Below are 13521 nucleotides of genomic sequence, written 5' to 3' on the forward strand. Positions count from 1 at the left end.
TATATTGACTGTAGAACGGGAGCTCTCTCTCGCTCTCTCTCTTGCTATATGTTGACTGTATCATGCCCAGCCTCGTTTAAATCTTGCACAGGGCCTCGCATTTCTCCCAGGCGGCCCTGTGTGTGTGTGTGTGTGTGGGGGGGGGGGGGGTTACCTCTTTCCCAGGGGGGCGAGGTCAGGAGCCAGGCGCTCCCAGGTCACGGTGTTGGGCTGAGGCAGCAGCCGGGGGCTCCAGGGCTGGTTCCCCCCTGAGGAGGAGCAGGCAGGAGCAGACATGCTAATGTGATCGTGTGGCTCATTCAATAACATGTACACATACTGTATACAGGCCACTCCCATTATTACTGAGAGAGAGGAGAGAGAGAGAGACAGAGAGACAGGGGGGGGGAGAGAGAGAGCAGTGATAATGAGAGAGAGACAGAGAGAGAGAGAGAGAGAGTGAGAGAGAGCAGTGAGAGAGAGAGGGAGAGAGACAGAAAGAGTGAGAGAGTGCAGTGAGAGAGAGAGATACAGAGAGAGGGAGAGGGAGACGGAGAGGGAGATAGAGCAGTGATAATGAGAGAGAGACAGAGAGAGAGAGTGAGAGAGAGAGCAGTGACAGAGAGAGATACAGAGAGAGGGAGAGGGAGAGAGAGAGGAGAGAGAGAGCAGTGATAATGAGAGAGAGACAGAGAGAGAGAGTGAGAGAGAGGGGAGAGAGAGAGAGAGAGAGAGACAGAGAGAGGGAGAGGGAGAGAGAGCAGTGATAATGGGAGTGAGGTAGTGTGTAGGGAGAAAGAGGATGAGAGAGAGAGATAGCAGAGAGAATGAGAGAGGGAGAGGTAGAGAGAGAATGTAGGGAGAGAGAGAATGAGAGAGAGATAGCAGAGAGAATGAGAGAGGGAGAGGTAGAGAGAGAATGTAGGGAGAGAGAGAATGAGAGAGAGAGAATGAGAGAGAGTTAGCAGAGAGAATGAGATGAGAGGGAGAGAGAACAGAATGAATGAATGAATGAAAACTGTATTTAACAGATTGCAGAATGGGTACAATACAGTACGGCTCAATACACACAATTGTTAAGGGGATGCAGACCAGAGAAAGACGTTTGTCTTGTTTACATCAGGGTCCCCCATTTTCAATTCATATTGACATTTATGACATACTCAACATACATGACATTTATGGCATAGGGACATATAGGTATTTAGTACTGATACATTTGTGACATATACGGTATTCAAATATACAGCACTGTTACCCATAGATCCTGACAGAGTATAATTTATACATATGATGGGGAGGGAACTGTACATTAGGAGGGGGTGGGTGGGTGGGAGAGAAATATACATCCGGTGGTGAGGGGACTGTACATTAGGAGGGGGTGGGGGGTTTGGACATTTACGGTGGCCAGTTTCAAATTGCAGCCTCCCATAGGTGCTCTTTAAGAGCGGTTTTGAATGTGGGTAGGGATTCACATTCCTTTACAGCTTTGGGTAGGGCGTTCCACATTGATGTGGCATAATTGCGAAACGTGTTTAGTCCCTTGTTTGAGCCGAATCTGCGTTTAACATGATTTGTTGAGCTTCCTCTGGTGTTGTGGTCGTGGTATTCACTGACCTTTGGGAAGTATTTTGACATGTACATGGGTACCTTAGTCGTATAGTGTATCTTGTAGACCAGGCCCATTGCAAGTTGCTGTACTCTGTCGTCTACTCTAAGCCATCCTAGGTTGTCAAAGTGGGCAGGGGTGAGGTGGGTTCTAGGGGTAAGGTCAAGTAGTAGTCTGACCAGTTTGTTTTGTGATGTTTGTAATCTTGTTTTTAGCGCCTTTGAGGTGCTTTGGTACCATGAGGTGCAAGCATAGTCGTAGTACCCTTGAATGAGTGCTCCTGCCAGAGTCTTCAGGGTATTCCTGTTTACCAGAGAGGAGATCCGGTACAAGAATGTAGTTCGTTGGTACGAGAACTCGGGGTGTAGCCATAGTCGTTAAACGTAAGTTGAATATTGAATTAAAGGGAGTATGGTCTGATGTAGAAGGTCGGATAACTATAGCTAAGATTGTACACAAGAACAGGAAAATAGCGTTGGTAGCGGTATATGCCCCAAATGTGTACGAAGAGGATTTCTTCACTACACTAACCAATGCAATGTTAGACATTCCCGATTACTCATTTATAATAGGTGCGGATTTTAATGCCATTTGGAACCCAAGGATGGACAAATCTTACCTCGCCTTTTCCAGCAAACAAAATAATTCATCTAATGCATTAAAGGATTGGTCGAAGATTACAGGTGTAAATGACTTATGGCGATTACTTAATCCCACGACCCGAAAGTACTATTGTCGATCTGCGAGACATAACACATTATCCAGAATAGATTATGTCTTTGCATCACAGAGACTATTTGATAATTATGAAGTGGAAATGATACCCAACGCAGATATAACAGATCACTGTTATTTACTCCTTAAAGGAACATTTGGTATACTATCCCCCCGAGCCCCAAGATGGCGATTTAACTCGATGCTGCTTAATAACAAGGAATTCATTACACAACTCAAAGAAGCTCTTATAGTATTCCAACGGGAGAATGCAAACTCGGTGCAAGACCCCAGAATAATATGGATGTCGGTAAAGGGAATGATCAAAGATTTCACTGATAGCTTTTCCTCCAAAATGCGCAAGAATCAATGCACAAAACTGGCTGAGCTGGAAACGCTTTACTCAACGTTATTTAATTCTCTAAAATACAACAACTCAACTCGACTAGAGAATCAAGTTAACATACTAAAAATAGAGATCAATGCCATATACAGACAACAATCGGAAATACAAATACGCAGCACAAGACAACAGCAGTACTCCCAAGGTTCTAAACCTAGTCACCTATTAGCCATGCGATTAAGAATTAATGCAAAATTTGCAGATATAACTACCATTAGAGCACAACAAGTACTTGAAACAGACCCTGTAAAAATAAACGATACATTCAAAGAATTCTACTCCGACTTATATAAATCAGAAACAACCTTCGATCAAAACAAAATGGACACATATCTTAATCAAATTATTCTCCCTAAACTTTCAGAGGATGACGCTAAACAGTTAGAAACACCGATCACACTAGAGGAACTCAAGAAGGCCATATCCGAAATGCAAAGTGGTAAGGCTCCTGGAAGAGACGGTATCCCATCAGAAATGTACCTTTCTTGTTGGGACATAATTGGACCCTTATTACTAAATATGATCTTATACTCAGTCAAGGAGGGGAACTTCCATAAGAATGACAATATTGCACTCATAACAGTCCTCCTTAAAAAAGACAAAGACCCCAACGAGTGCGGTAGTTATAGACCTTTAAGCCTCCTCGGAACCGATATCAAACTGTACTCTAAGGTATTAGCCATCAGATTACAAAAGCATATGACGTCTTTAGTTCATCCGGACCAAACTGGCTTCATAAGAGGGCGCCTGATCACTGATAACACAAGACGAATACTGCACGTACTAGATGCCGACAAGGACGACACCATACCTAAGGCGATGCTGTCCCTGGATGCTATGAAAGCCTTTGACAGGCTGGAATGGTCGTATCTATGGGCAGTATTAGAAAGGATGGGGTTAGGAAAAGGATTCATTGATATGATTAAAGTATTATACAAAGACCCATCGGCCATGATTACAACAGGTACAATCATCTCCAAAATCTTTCCGGTATCACGCTCAGCCAGACAGGGTTGCCCTCTTAGTCCCGGACTATTCGATCTATCATTAGAGCCTTTAGCACAATCTATAAGACAATCCCAATCCATAGAACCAATCGTAATCAAGGGCACACAACATAAAATTAGTTTATATGCGGACGACGTAATATTGTTCATGCAAAACCCCAACACCACATTGCCTCATCTGCTCAAGTTGATTGAGAACTTTGGTGATTTATCGGGATTTAAGATAAATTGGCCGAAGTCGGCTTTCCTTCCACTTAACACCCCTGCAAAAAAAGATATAACCCTCCCAGGAGAGATACCTATGGTAAAACATTTTAGATGCTTGGGAGTGGAAATATTCCCCACCATAAGACAAACGGTGAAGCACAATTACACAAAAATCCAAAACAAAATCAAAGACGACCTTGACAGGTGGGCAAAACTTAAAAACTCAGTACAGGCAAGGATATCAATAGTTAAGTTGGATGTACTACCTAGAATCAACTTCTTCAGTTCAATGCTACCGTCACCCCCTCCAGAGGGTTACTGGAAAAGATTACACTCCTCCACATACAAATTTATTTGGAATAACAAACCACCACGTATAAAAAGATCCACCGCACAGAGAAATAAAGCAGATGGTGGCATGGCATTTCCAGATTTTTTCCACTATTTTAAGGCGTACACATTAAGACCATTGACAACATGGTTTGATCCCCAAGCATTAGTATCCTGGAGAAAATTAGAAGAAAACATAGTAGCCCCACATAGACTGAAGGACATAGCATACACTAAACTACCAATCAAGCACTGTGAACGGAAATTTGGCCCCAGAATTACTCATGCGATCCGGATATGGCGTGAAACACAAAAAAAAATCCTAACCCACATAAATGGCACAATCATACTCCCTTATTCAATAACAATGCACTCTTAATTGAAAAACGACCTATAAGATTATGGGAAGAGCAAGGCATACACTCATTAGGGGATGTTTTTAACAAACAGGGTTTTTGTAGTTATGGAGAAATATGCAAAAAATTTAATCTCACCAAGTCCACATGGCTTTTTTACATACAGTTACGGCTATGTTTGAAGTCTCACAGTGTTCCATTAGACATACCAATTGAACACCACAGATACCACAAATTCTTCTATGAAAGAGAGACATCGAGAGGTTTTGTTTCAGATTTTTATCATCAATTACTAACGTCCTCGTATGAAACCCTCCAACTAGACTCTGCCTGGAGGAGGGATATACCAGACCTGGAAAATGACTTTGATTGGCAAGGAGCCTGGGCAAATGTCCGACTTACATCAAGGAACCCGGACCATCAACAAATCAATCTTAACTATATTCACAGGACATACTTGACTCCTATAAGACTGAGCAGAATGGGTCTTAAACAAGACTCCAAATGCTCCCAATGTACAAATGGGGACGAAGGGACATTTATGCACATGTATTGGGACTGCCCACCAGTTAAGACATTCTGGAAAGATGTGACCCAACAATTATCAAAACTTGTATCTTGGAATATACCTGTACACCCCTCGGTATTACTATTGAATGATGTTTTTGAGTTTGCAGTAAATCCACAGCTAAAGAGATTGGTTTTATCGGGTATCACAGTAGCTAAAAAGCTGATCGCATCACGCTGGTTTCAACCGGAAAAAATGTGCCGGAAAGTTTGGTTTCTTACATATCTCGATGTGATTTATCAAGAAATATCTACAGCAAGAATTCTGGGTCTCAATGAATCCAAAATGTCAATGTGGTTAGAAGTGGTGGAGAGAACAAAAGCTAGCTTATAATGGTAGTGTCTGGTTAGGTGCGAGGGATAATGGAGGTACTATCCAAGGTGGGGTCCGGGAGGGGGGGGTTCGAGCTGGAGCATATGTGTGTAGGTTTTTAGATAACAGGTATTAGGGGTATATCCTATATAAGACAATTAACTAAAATGTGATTTCATTGGATGTGCACTGACAACTAATGCTTGTATATCTTATCGTGTGTTGTCATGTTTGTTTATGTGTTTGTTTAAAAAATAATAAAAAAATAAAATACAAAAAAAAGAATGTAGTTCGTTGGTTGACTTTTTTTTATTACATTGGATGCCATTTTGTCACAGGAAAGATTAGCCTCTAGGATGGAACCCAGGTAGGTAATTTCATCTTTCCTTGTGACAATATTGTCACCCACTGTAACTGAGAAGCCGTCGGTCTTGCTGAGTTTGTTATTTGAACCGAAGAGAATGGACTCTGTTTTGCCCAGGTGTAATGATAGTTTGTTATCAGCGAGCCAGGTGCAGATTCTGCCGAGTTCAGAGCTGAGGGTTTTTTCAACCTGTAACTTGTTCTTGTCAGAGACCAGCAGGGCTGAGTCGTCCGCGAACAGGAACAAGTTGCAGTCACAAGCTGACGACATGTCATTTGCATAAATTAGGAACAGCTGGCATTTCTTTGCGAGGGTGTGGCCATGGTTCATCCAGCTAACTGAACTAAACCCTGCTCCGGAGCAGGTTCAAACTTTTCGATCTGTTGCCATAGCGACTTAGAAAATCCGACGTCGGGGAACAGAAAGGTCCGGCTTAAGTCAAGCTATGCTGAAAATGATCCGGCTAACTCAGTTAGCCAGGTACGGGGAACGGGGCCCAGGAGTTGAACTAATGATGCTTGAGGTGATACAAACACAGCAATATTATAATGATGATATGTTCACAATACTAAGCAAGATCGGCTGCTCAAGACGACCAAGACACACTTTTCTGATAACCCTAACCCTAACTTTCTATCTTAACGTTAAAAGAGAGAGAGAGAGAGAGAGAGAGAGAGAGAGAGAGAGAGAGAGAGAGAGAGAGAGAGAAGAGAGAGAGAGAGAGAGAGAGAGAGAGAGAGAGAGAGAGAGAGAGAGAGAGAGAGAGAGAGAGAGAGAGAGAGAGAGAGAGAGAGAGAGAGAGTCTTGGGGGATGTGATCCCAGGCCACAGCGTGGTACATGTAGCTGGAGTCTCATCCTAACAACACCATCTAGTGGTGAACATGAAGTGGGGACGTGTGTAACGTGCAGCTCTGGGCGTCACCTGGGGGTGTGGGGGTTAGGGTCACCTGGGGGTGTGGGGGTTAGGGTCACCTGGGGGTGTGGGGGTTAGGGTCACCTGGGGGTGTGGGGGTTAGGGTCACCTGGGGGTGTGGGGGTTAGGGTCACCTGGGGGTGTGGGGGTTAGGGTCACCTGGGGTTGTGGGGGTTAGGGTCACCTGGGGGTGTGGGGGTTAGGGTCACCTGGGGGTGTGGGGGTTAGGGTCACCTGGGGGTGTGGGGGTTAGGGTCACCTGGGGGTGTGGGGGTTAGGGTCACCTGGGGTTGTGGGGGTTAGGGTCACCTGGGGGTGTGGGGGTTAGGGTCACCTGGGGGTGTGGGGGTTAGGGTCACCTGGGGGTGTGGGGGTTAGGTTAGGGTCACCTGGGGGTGTGGGGGTTAGGGTCACCTGGGGGTGTGGGGGTTAGGGTCACCTGGGGGTGTGGGGGTTAGGGTCACCTGGGGGTGTGGGGGTTAGGGTCACCTGGGGGTGTGGGGGTTAGGGTCACCTGGGGGTGTGGGGGTGTTACCTGAGCTGTAATAACTAGCCTCACAGGCCTGGTTGGTGTTACCCATCAGCCCCTCGTCTTCTTGGAGATGAACTGAAGACAAAAGAGAAAAATATGTTAACATCAGGCCATGTTATTTATTTATTTATTTTCGTCATTTCACTGAGCTGTATCTATTACTTCCTGGATTAAGTGACATCATTAATAACACATACGTGGCAATTCTTAAAATCCTCATTGTTTGTTCTGGCGGGTGATAAGTGAGCGTTGCTGTTGTAGTTTTGCACTGTATTAATTATTAATTAAAAATTCCAAACAGACTGCTGTCGCTGCTGGTGATGTTAAAACACATCACTGAACATGGAAATGATAAGAGATTATTACTTGAATTAAACATATTTCTTGGTGGAATGTTCCTTTAACCCTTTCACTACCACACTACAGAAGGTTAACCCTTTCACTACCACACTACAGACGGGAAGCATGTTAAGTTAAGTTATACAAAAGGTTAAAACCAGAAAACGGCTAAATCACCTTCTGAAACCCATCCACCTCACCTGCGTCGGGCCGGTTCTGCTCCGTGTAAAACATCTGGGTCGTCCTCTCCTGTGTTCTCGGGGGAAGGTCAGAGGTCGGGTTAAAGCAGCTCATGCCCGGAGATGCTGCCCCGGCCTCTCCGCCGCTCTGGATGCTGGACTGGATGAGCTGGGTGGTGGCGTACGGGATGGGCTCGTAGGTGGTCGGTGACTCTGCTCCCCATCCCCCTCCCCCTCCTCCTCCTCCTCCTCCTCCTCCTCCTCCTCCTCCTCCTCCTCCTCCTCCTCCTCCCCCTCCCCCTCCTCCTCCTCGACACAGGCCGGAGTCGTTGAAGGTATCGATCCCGCCGAGTTCCTCCGAGAGGTTTATGTCGCTGTAAATGGCCGACTCGGCTCCCTGCCTGTCCTCCAGCAGGCTCCTGTAGTTGGCGATGCAATCAGCTGAGGAGGACGGAGTGGATTAAAGGGACCGTTCAGATGGTTGGACCCTTGGAGCCCTATTTCTTCTCATATTTCTTCTCATATCTTTGTATATTCAGATAACATTTTATTGCCTATATTTATGTCTTTAGTAGTACTCTAGCGATCAGTAGCATCTTTGATAAGTGGAAAATAAGGCTACGGTTCCATAAACCACAGATATCTCCAACACACAGCAAGTCATAGACCTTAACGTTAGAGTAGATTCAAATGTATTGTCATTATACAGCATTGCATTGTACAGTACAATGAAAATAAGTTTGGAATCCAACCAGAGTGCAAATGTAGCACTCTGGTTATATATATATATATATATATATATATATATTAATTTTTTTTTACTAATTAATCTCATCATTTTCTGTAATTAATCTAGATAAAAAATAGCATTTTTCTACTTAAGACCGAAGCTTGTAACAGATATTTACTTGAGTAAAATCATGGAATTAATGTAAAATCAACACAAATCAAGTATATTTAGATTCAAAGACTATTTTAATAGCTTTCTTTGAATACAGTTTCTCTCCGGCTGTGAAATACAAATGTTCAACAAAACCATCAACATTGACTCAGCTAGACCTCTCTCTTATATCCACGGTTCTGAGATTGACGATTTTTCACTCCATAGATTAATCTAGATTCATTTATTTTAATGCTTTAAATAATTTAAATTAATCTCCAAAGTTAAAGCATTCATTTTGACAGCCCTAATATAAATATATTTATTACATGGCGTTTTCACATTCGCCGAAATGCTTGCTTGTGATTGGTCAATAGCCCCCCGACAGCGGTCATTATTTTTCAATAATGACCGCTGTGGGACAATAATGACCGATGTGCGCAGCTGTTCGCAATCAAGCCCACATCAGTGCAGCAAATCAGACACACTGCCGCGGCTGCACTGACAGCGGAGTGTGTGTAGATTACAGCGGAGCCAGAACAGAGGCTGCCCGCGATAATAATAATCACTTTATTTGGGCTGACAGAGCCACAGAACAACTGCGATTTGTCAAATGAATTAGGTATATTGTTAGTAAGTTAGCCATGTAATAAGCTGGATAATGTATAGCTTTACTCGGTCATTGTCGCAAAATAATTGACCTTCACTGATGTTTAAAACACCTCGCCGAAGCGGCTCGGTATTTTAAACTACGTGTCGGTCAATTATTTTGCGACAATGACCTCGTAGCTATACATTATCCCTTACATATACAGTATAAATACAACCAGAGTGCAAATGTTTTCCACTTATCAATGATGGTATTGAGTCCTTTCTCCTCATACTGGAGACCTGCAGCACCAGCTGGTGAGCCACGAGCTAATGCAAAGTCAATGGGGTCAAGCTAATGCAAAGTCAATGGGGTCAAGCTTTTGTCTGTACAGGTTGACTGAAGCTCACTCAAATGTGCACATGAAGTGGATCACATATTTAGCATTTAGCTTTTTAGCATTTTTTTTATTATATATTAGATTCAATTTAGATTATTATATTATATATTTAGCATTTCATTTTTTAGATTATATATTAGATTAGATTTAGATTATTAGATCATATATTGTAACTATATTTATTTTAGGGCAAATACAACTGAGAGACAGCTCGCACCTTGTTGCCCACATCCACAGTTAATTATATTGTATACTGTTTACTTCTCTCTCCACTGTACTATAATCCTGTGACCTGTACCTAGTATGTCTTCTACTACCTGTACCTCCCCTCCCCCCCCCTCCCCCATGCTGCTCTGATGCCTGAATTTCCCCAAGGGGATCAATAAAGGCATCAATCATTAAAGTCCCGCCATAGACTGAGTTTCTTCCCCTCAGCAGCTCGCCTGGTAAACGAGTCAGGTGTCCCCCCCCCCCCCCCCCCTCTATGGCGAGCTGCTAGGGCTGGACCTCTGGACTTGAACTGTGCTGCACTGTATCCATGTCCCCCACCACTGCACTTTACAGTCTTACTGTTGTCTCACTGTCCTGTCCTGTTTTGCACTTATTTATTTATCATTATTATTATTATGTTGTTCCTATTTGTGAGAAAATAAATCATGCACTGAAACGTCAAATCATGTTCCTCTTGTACCTGTGCAATATGGTGAATAAAGTAATCTGAATCTGAATCTGAAAGGAATATCTTATCTTATATAGACAATATACAGCATTCTTGTACATCTGTGATTGATTGATTGATTGAAAACTTTATTAACAGATTGCAGAATGGGTACAATACAGTACAGCTCAATACACACAATTGTTAAGGGGATGCAGACCAGAGAAAGACTTTCGTATTGTTTACATCAGGGTCCCCCATTTTCAATTCATCAGGTTTTTTTTTTTTTTTTGATTGATTGTTTTTTTTTTTTTTTGATTGATTGATTGATTGATTGTCATATACTTCCTGTACTTACTGTACCACACGTCACTCAGGGTTGTTCGAGGATTATATGTGAATAATGTGTGTGCGACATTAGGTGAGACACTGGACCTGTACTGACCTGGTCGGCTGTACAGGGTCATGCTGCTGTCGTCACGGTTACAGTCCTTGTGGGGGGGGCCAGCAGCGCTGACCCTGGACCAGCCCTCAGGGGCCCACGGCGGGTTCGAGGGCTCAGCCCTACTACTGACAGGGCCCGGTCTGGCACAATAAGAGGCAGAAACATGCATCAGACTAAAAAAACCATTGCCTTTGTGAGTCACTGTCAGGAGCGTGAGGTTATTTTTTTTTATAAATGGTAGGAGCCCTCCCCCTGGTGTTTCAAGGATGTAAGTGCACCTGTGTCCCGCCACCTCACGTCACCGTGTCTGGTATGAAGATACTCATAGGAGTTACTCATTGTATACATTCAGATTCATATACTTATATTTATTATATATATATGTATATATATATATTGTAATGTATAATTTAACCCTCATCTGCACCTTTGTTTACACTGTTTATTTTTCTCATATTTTATATTCAGATTTAAGTTGATTGCCTATATTTCTACTACTTTCTACTATTACCCTGCCCATACCTATACCTCCCCTCCCCCCTCGCCCATGCTGCTATGCAGGGATGAATAAAGGAATATCTTATCTTATCCTATCTTATCCTATTCATACACAACACAGCACAGGGACAACAGAATAACAACATCACTTACCTGACGGCACTGCACACAGACGGCCCTGCTCTCTGATAGGCCACTGCGGAAGATAAACACGAAGATGAGAATATACCTTTAACCCTTTCAGGTGTACCCATTTCACCGGTGAGATTAGAATGGACCTATCTCAAACCCTGCCCTCTTTTCTTGATCCTCCAATCACAACTGTCGCTTGCCTCGGACAAAGTTTCCGAGAGCTGAATATTCAAACGATGATGTCACAAATGGCTACCAGCTATAGAAAGCCATACCATACAGGTCTATAGAATCCCAAAATATTGCAAGGGAAACACACACACCGGACATGTTAGGAAGTATGAGGAATTTTCCCATCTGGATTTTCCCATTCCCCGGTCAAAATCCCCACTTCTCTACCCTCTGCACGACTGCGGTCAAGTGGATTGGGTTTGACAAGCATAACACAATGTAAAACTTTGACTTTAATCTAATGAAACACTTAAGATTCTGGAAGGCCGCCCAGCTTCCCAGAACACACACAGGCAGAGGCCTGGGCACCGTCATGAACCTCTCTGCTCAACGCCACCTCCACGGCAGTGTGGACGCCTGTGTTGTGGTGCATTAAATATTAGGGATGAGCATACGGTAGCCAATTGACTATTAGATTAAATGATGTAGGTATTGGACTATGGCTGATGGTCTTGTTTGTGTCGCCTGCACTGATTCAGCGTACTGATTTCTTTTAGACGTTGTTTCTTTTCAATACATTTAACAGATTGGATTTGGTTTCTTTATTCATTTGACTAATAAATAGAAAACAATTATCAGTCATTTGTTTCGTGAATGCAAGGATTACAGAAGCGTTATGACTGCACTGCACACTTAAAAAAAAGTTAATTAATTAGATTAGATTCATTCATTGTCATTATACAGTATACTTAAAATAGGTCTTGCATCCAACCAGAGTGCTAATGTAACAGTAACAATGTACAGATGATTAAACTGGATATCAAATATATAAATGAGTGCTACTGAGTAATAGTACTAATCAGATGTATGTACAGTGTTATAGTGTTATTACAGGTCAGCGGTATACTGTAACTAGTAAGAGTAGGTAAGGGATATGTATAGATATAGAATCTAGAAGCATTATCAGATCAGCAATAGCCCCAGGTAAAACAGTTACATATTTCATGAAGGGCAAATCGTAGCATACCTTTAAAAGCATTCAAGCATTAAAATATATAGAATCTATATCTCGCTCTATATATAAAAATGTTTATATGCCTTCAATGTATATTCTACATTCTGAATATAGAAAGCACACACAAATACACACATGCACGCGCACACACACGCGCACGCACGCACACACACACACACACACACACACACGCACACACGCACACACGCACACACACACACACACACACACACACACACACACACACACACACACACACACACGCACACACACACACATACATACATACCTGTAGGTGTAAAGGTGAATGATGGAACTGGAGGACAAGAGAAAAGAGAGGAGATGAAACGTCAGTGAGAGGGGAAAGGGATCAATATCAATTGACTAGCTGCCCTCTTTTCTTGATCCTCTAGCCCAAGGGAATCAACCGTTGTGATTGGAGGATCAAGAAGAGAGGGCGGGGCTTGAGATAACGTTAGATCAATCGAATAGATTAAGTGGTGCACTGACGTCTTTGATGAGGTCCGTGCAGGTCCTATAATGTCACGTTTATAACACATTATAACCTAATCACACACTATTATAATCATGCAAATCGTTTTAAAGCATAAAGCAAGGTTTTTTACAATGACTTGTAGTGTTACTGACACCTCTGCTTTTACAGGCTTTGGGGCAACAGTGGCTCAGGAGGTAGAGCGGACGTCTGGTAATCAGAAGGTTCCCGGTTCGATTCCGGCTCCTTCCGGCAGTGTCTTTGAGCAATTTAAGACAATTTGAGACACTTAACCCCCTATTTGTTTTGCTCCCGATGATCAGGTTGGCAATCAAACCTGCTAACACACCTGTTAACACACCTGCTAACACACCTGCTAACACACCTGTTAACACACCTGCTAACACACCTGCTAACACACCTGTTA

At 43.1% G+C, this 13521-nt stretch overlaps 1 protein-coding gene across 1 annotated transcript in view; it reads right to left on the reverse strand.

Moving 5' to 3' along the window:
* Nucleotides 1–6993: 6993 nt before the first annotated feature.
* The window catches only part of LOC311232908 (roundabout homolog 1-like), a gene marked incomplete at its 3' end in the record, with an annotated part of 169519 nt that continues 162991 nt past the window's right edge, over nt 6994–13521 (reverse strand). The window contains 7 exon segments of the mRNA XM_084319743.1: nt 6994–6997; nt 7098–7152; nt 7299–7370; nt 8129–8254; nt 10786–10925; nt 11437–11479; nt 12891–12917. Of these exon segments, the coding sequence (XP_084175869.1) occupies nt 6994–6997; nt 7098–7152; nt 7299–7370; nt 8129–8254; nt 10786–10925; nt 11437–11479; nt 12891–12917 (467 nt within the window).

This window comes from Notolepis coatsorum (genome assembly GCF_963971535.1).
Source record: "Notolepis coatsorum genome assembly, chromosome: 8".
Lineage (NCBI taxonomy): Eukaryota > Metazoa > Chordata > Actinopteri > Aulopiformes > Paralepididae > Notolepis > Notolepis coatsorum.